Source organism: Prionailurus bengalensis, chromosome C1, assembly GCF_016509475.1.
Source record: "Prionailurus bengalensis isolate Pbe53 chromosome C1, Fcat_Pben_1.1_paternal_pri, whole genome shotgun sequence".
NCBI lineage: Eukaryota > Metazoa > Chordata > Mammalia > Carnivora > Felidae > Prionailurus > Prionailurus bengalensis.
The window spans coordinates 93,095,863-93,101,862 of NC_057345.1; the positions used below are offsets into that span (position 1 = coordinate 93,095,863).

General features: G+C 45.8%; 1 protein-coding gene across 1 annotated transcript in view; it reads left to right on the top strand.

Moving 5' to 3' along the window:
- The window catches only part of FNDC7 (fibronectin type III domain containing 7), a 29,713-nt gene extending 24,390 nt beyond the window's left edge, over positions 1-5,323 (top strand). The window contains exons 11-12 of the mRNA XM_043575725.1: positions 213-242; positions 4,156-5,323. Coding sequence (XP_043431660.1) covers positions 213-242; positions 4,156-4,187 — 62 coding nt within the window. The 3' untranslated portion in view covers positions 4,188-5,323. The remainder of the gene's footprint in view (positions 1-212; positions 243-4,155) is intronic.
- The last annotated feature ends 677 nt before the right edge of the window (positions 5,324-6,000 follow it).

Consider the following 6,000-nt stretch of genomic DNA (forward strand, 5'->3'; position numbering starts at 1 on the left):
CAGCATAGATCCTGATGCGGGGCTCGAACTCAAGGACTGTGAGATCATGACCCAAGCTGAAGTTGGCCACTCAACCGACTGAGCCACCCAGGTGCCCCACTTTTCCACTATTCTTAAAGCTATACCTTCACCATCTTTTTTTTAAAAGTATCTTTAATATTTTAAATATGTCAGTTAAGACATATAAATGCTTTTGTTGTTATTCATTCCAGTAACCTGCTCTGGAAGTACACTTGGAATGGGTAAGTCCTTTTTCTCATGGATGAAATAGAATTTTTGTTGTTGCTCTTTAGGGTGACGTAATGAAGCTGACTCTTTCTGTGATGTGAGTGGTTCCTGCCCTCCCCTCCCATAACCGTTTCCCCCTATTAGAATGCCTCCCCTCAGATTCCACCAGTTGAAATGAATTCCTTTGCATTCAGAAGTCTTTTCAGTCTCCCAGGATCCCACGGGAAAATGTAAATACGTGTCAGAGAGGCTGCCGCTTCCTCCTTCATTTCAGAGACTGGTTCCCAGCCCTGCTGTACATTGAGTCATCTCGAGAGCTTAAAAGTAACTGACGCCTGGGCTTTATCCCCAGAAAGTCTGATTTAATTGGTCTGGGGTAAGTCTGGGCATCAGGATTTTTCAAAGCTCCTTAGGTGATCCTACAGCGTAGCCAAGCCTGAGAACTGCAGCTTTAGAGCAGGCCTTCTCAGACTTTATTGTGCATGCAAATCACCCGGGGTCTTGTTAAAACCAGATTCTGATTTGGTAGGTGTGGGAGGATCAGAGACTTTGCACTTCTAACAAGGTCCAGGTGATGCCGGTGACATTGATGCTGCAGGTCTGACCACCTAGTAGCCAGGTGTTAGAGGGAAACTGTTAACAGCCTGCAAAGAGCAAGGATGTCTGGTTTGCATTTACATGGGTGGCTATGCCAGTGAAGGAAAAGAGGGTGCTGAAGGGGGAGTTGGAGTAAGGATACTCTCACTACCTCCTTGGCTATGCTCAGAACTGACCTCCGCTGGGCTATTCTAGGTCCTACATGGAGGCTACTCTTGGGCAGGGCATGACCACAGAGCTGTGTGTGCTGGCCCAGTGAGTAGCATGTGCTGCTTTAAAGGAATCCTTGCCACATCTTCCAGCGGCCTGCTTGGTTTGGGGCTTTGAGAAAACCCCCAGGGAGTATTATCAACCCCAAACTACAGACAGGACATACACACACACACACACACACACACACACACACACACAGAGCCACATGCCCATTCAGACATGGCTGACTTTAGAGGGTATGGGTGGAAATGAAACTTTCCCATCGGTAAACACCACAGGAGAGCCTCCCAGACTGGGCCAGCTCCCCATCCAACACTTCCTTCCATTGACAGGGATTGGGTCTAGAGTCTCTCTCCACTGCCTGTTCTCCAGGTTCAATGACTCTCTGAGCACAGCAGGACACATGCTTTCCAATTCTTGTCCCACCTGCAGATCTGAAATAAGCACAATCCCTATTAATTTTTAAAAGTGTTCTATCTCCAGCGACTATAGGGAAACCTGCCTGACTTATTAAAAACAAACTGTGAGTGGGCACCTGGATGGCTCAGTTAAACGTCTGACTCTTGATTTCGGCTCAGATCATGATTTCACCATTTTGAAACTGAGCCCCGTGTCAGGCTCTGTGCTGAGTGTCTGTGCTGAGTCCTCATGACCATGAGCCCTGGTCTTCAGTGAAATGTACACAGGCCTGGATCTGCATTTTTGGATCCTATATCCAGTATTATGGCAGTGTTTAACCAGTGTTTCCCTGAGACCCAGAGGGGTGGTAGAAGGGACTTGGGGGCCTCTCGGAGGAGAGGAGTGGTATGTTATAATACTGGCCTTTCCTAACATTTTGTTAAAGAAAGAGTTGCAATGACTCTTTAAAAAAATGCTTGAAAACCATCACGCTTAGACTTTGCTACTCATCAGCATCACCAGAAATCTTGTTCAAAATGTAGTCTCGGGGGTGCCTGGCTGGCTTAGTCAGTAGAGCATGTGACTTGACCTCAGGGTTGTGAGTTTGAGCCCCACCTTGGGAGTAGAGATTACTTTAAAAAAATGTAGATGTCTAGGCCTGTTGAGGTGGGATAGGGTCTGGGCCTCTGCAGTTCTATCAGTTTCTCAGGTGATTCTGACACTCTGGAATTTGAGCAGTAGTGCTCTGGTCAATACCCTCCCTCCCCTCTTCCTTTGTCCCTCTGGGCTGCCCCAGGTTGTCACTTCTCCTTCCTTAGTGAGGTTCAGGCTTGAGCCTGAAATCTGACACTCTCTTCAAGTAGATCCTGAAGCACTCTCAAAAATAAAGAGTAAGCCAGATCACTTGAGAGTCTCTACATCATACAGAATTCATTATTATCTAAGGAGGAATTACTGTTGTCTCTCAGTTTGGCATTTCTCTTCCTTATACACAGGACTAATCAAATTGGGTTGCTGGGGGACATGGGGCTCCCAGATACACTAAGGGAAGCCTTGGGAATCTTGTTGGTCTAAGACTTTTGGTCTTCCTTGGCTTTTGGATTATCCTGAAGTTTTCTAACAACATGAATGGATTGTTTAAGAGACAGATCTGGGTTCAAATCCCACCGCTATCACTTACCCTTAGGCAAGTTGCTTCAACTCTCCCTCAGCCTAGATTTCCTGAAAATTGGAATAATTAATTCATCAGATGTTATAAGGATTAAATGAGACATAAACTGTTGGACACAATGAGAATTCCATAGTAAGCACTTACTTAATAAATGGTAGTTATTTTTTTAATTTTTAAAAAGTTTATATATTTTTGAGAGAGAGAGTGTGCACACGTGTGAGCAGGGGAGTGGCAGAAAGAGAGAGAGAGAGAGCGAGGGAGAGAGGATCCCAAGCAGGCTCAGCGCTGCCTGTGCAGAGCCCAACACAGGGCTCTGAACTCACGAACTGTGAGATTGTGACCTGAGCAAAAATCAGGAGTCAGACACTCAACTGAGCCACCCAGGCGTCCCTAAAAGGTAGTTATTACTGGGGCGCCTGGGTGGCGCAGTCGGTTAAGCGTCCGACTTCAGCCAGGTCACTATCTCGCGGTCCGTGAGTTCGAGCCCCGCGTCGGGCTCTGGGCTGATGGCTCAGAGCCTGGAGCCTGTTTCCGATTCTGTGTCTCCCTCTCTCTCTGCCCCTCCCCCGTTCATGCTCTGTCTCTCTCTGTCCCCAAAATAAATAAACGTTGAAAAAAAAAAAAGGTAGTTATTACTAATTCAAGATCAGTTCAAGCTCATATCATGCTCTATTATATTATGTGCCAGTTATTAACATTTTAATGTGCTTCTTGTAAGATATTTGCGTTGTAACCTCAATCCTCATAATACCCTAATTGATTCATTCTCAGAGTATGGTCCCAGGGCCAATAGCATGAGCAACATCTGGGAACTTCTTAGAAATGCAATTTGTGGGGCTCCACCATAGACCTAATGAGTGATGAGTCAGAAATTCCAGGGTTGGGGCCCAGCAATCTTTGTTTTAACAAGCCCTCTGAGTGATTCTGATGCACACTCAAGTTTGAGAACCACAGCTCTAATTCAAAGCAGCCATTCTGATGCTTGAAATGTGATGCAGGTTGGAAGGTAAGAGGGAAAACCACCTGGGGCAAGGGGGCTCTAACAGGAAGTAGTTTGACATCCCTCCATGGAGGCATTGTTTGTCCTCAGCATCCAACCTGCTTCCTTGTCACTCACACTTTGGGGGGAATTTTCCTCCTGGAAACTCCCTCAGCAGTTAAACAGATTTATTATGTTGTCCCTACACAGACCCCCGAATCAATAAGATTTGGTAGCTGTCTGAGAGCCCAGCAAATTGGCCTGGGGTAGAGGGGGAAGTGGAAAGTTCTTTGTCCTGAGTCAGTAGTCTGAACTCCAAGAGCCCCTGGGCAGGTTCGTTTCCTGAAGCAACCTGGTTAGTTAGAACCTGCTGGTTTGTTTCTTCTTGACCTTTGAACAGTTCAGACCGTCTTAATTTCCGGTTTACTTGCTGTGAAGTGCTACGAAAACAGCCTTTCAAGTCAAAAGACTAAGCTAGATTTCAGAGATATTTGAGGGCTTTTTAATTTAAGAAAATGTCTGCATATTTAATGTATCTTGTGGCTTCTTCCCTTCCTTGCCCTTTCAGTGATTTACCGAGGGAAAAGAAATGCAGAATAACACACTGAGCCACAGACAAAAACAGAGGCTGGACCTAGTGAGTAACTTCAATTGAAATGGTATGATTCCAAGGCAAAATTTTTTGGCTCTGTTCAAAAAAATTCTTCCCGTATCTTTTGCAGAGTTGACTCGATTGTTAGTACGATTAGAGGTGGAAAAGCTCTATTACAATACAAAATACCTCTAGGGTAGGATAAGCTCTTTTGGCCTTTAGACTGCAACTCAGACTCCACTTCCTGAAGGCAAGCAAGGTCAGGTGTGTCCTCACCTGTGCAGGAGTTCAAGCTCTGGTGTGGAGAGGACTCAGTTGAGAAATGAATCCAGAAAGTCCTCTGGAAGACTGCCAGAGTGAGCTAGCATGCTGGGAAAGTTCTGGAAACGTGAAAGGTCTGCTGAGAAGGAACTCTTTCTGAAATTTCACATCCAGACACCACACAGACGTCAACACATCCACTTTATAGGTAGTTCACAGACGCCCTTGCCAAGCATCCCTCTCTCTGTTCAAAGGCTGCAAATGTTCACTTGGAGAGCTTGAAATCAAGCCACCACACAGAGACACTGCTCATCTCAAGACAGACCCCCAGCAGGACCTTGGCATAGTTTGGAGAACAACAGCTGCCAGGGCAACCTGTAGTAACAAACACCCTCATCTTAAGTTCGGAGGAAGCCAAGTTGCTGGTAGTGTTCGCCGAGACAAAGCATCGTGTGATGTTACCTCTGCGCAAGCATCTGGGAAAGCCAAACTGCCAGCCTGTTGCTAGGAGGATTGCAGTCATGGTTTTGAGTGAGCAAAGACTTCAATGGAGGAATGGCCAAGGCAAAGCCTTACACTGTGGCAGACTGACATTCATGCATCTTTTTCGGGGAGGACCATCGATCTTGCTAGTGGTATCCCCCACTCACACTGTGCTATTTTCACCTTTGGAGAGGAAAGACAATGATATATAATATAAATCTGTCATACCTAGAAAAATGTTTGTCCTTTGAATGTCAATAACATTATTAAAAAATAGTGTGAGTGGGATTGCATAACACACATGACCATAGTGCTACTCCCCAAAAGCGTAGCCATGGAGCCAAGAATCTGTAGTTAGGTACAACCGTAAAACTGTGCCCAAAGGGAAGTGGAGCATAGAGTTAAGGCTTGAGGTCAGCTGGGGGGGGGGGCGGGGAGTGGGGAAGGAACTTTTTTTTTTTCTATGCCTCCTTTCCCTTTCCGTGCTAGACTAGTGGGAGATACATAATGTGACACTGATAAGAGATACTCCCCAGGGCATCTGCTCTTGAAAAGGAGGCAAGACACAGGTCTCAAAAAATGGAGTTTGCTGCATCAAAGAGCACCAGAGAGGAGAACTGAGTTTAATTCACTTTTGTTCTTTTTTTTTAAAAAAAATTTTCAATGCTTATTTATTCTTGACAGAGAGACAGACAGAACGTGAGCAGCGGAGAGGGAGACACAGAGTCCGAAGCAGGCTCCAGGCTCTGAGATGTCAGCACAGAGCCCAACACGGGGCTCAACCTCATGAGCTGTGAGATCATGATCTGAGCCAGAGTCGGACACTCGATTGATTGAGCCACCCAGGTGTTCCTAATTCACTTTTCTTAAAAAATAACAATTCCCTTTTGTTCTTTTTAAAAAGTTTTATTTACTTTGAGAGAGAAAGCATGCAGCAGAGGGGCAGAGAGAGAGAGAGAGAGAGAAAGAGAATCCCAAGTAGGCTCCACACTGTCAGCACAGAACCCGATGTGCGGCTCCATGAGGTACTCAAACCCACGAACCTTGAGACCATGGCCTGGGCTGAAATCAAGAGTC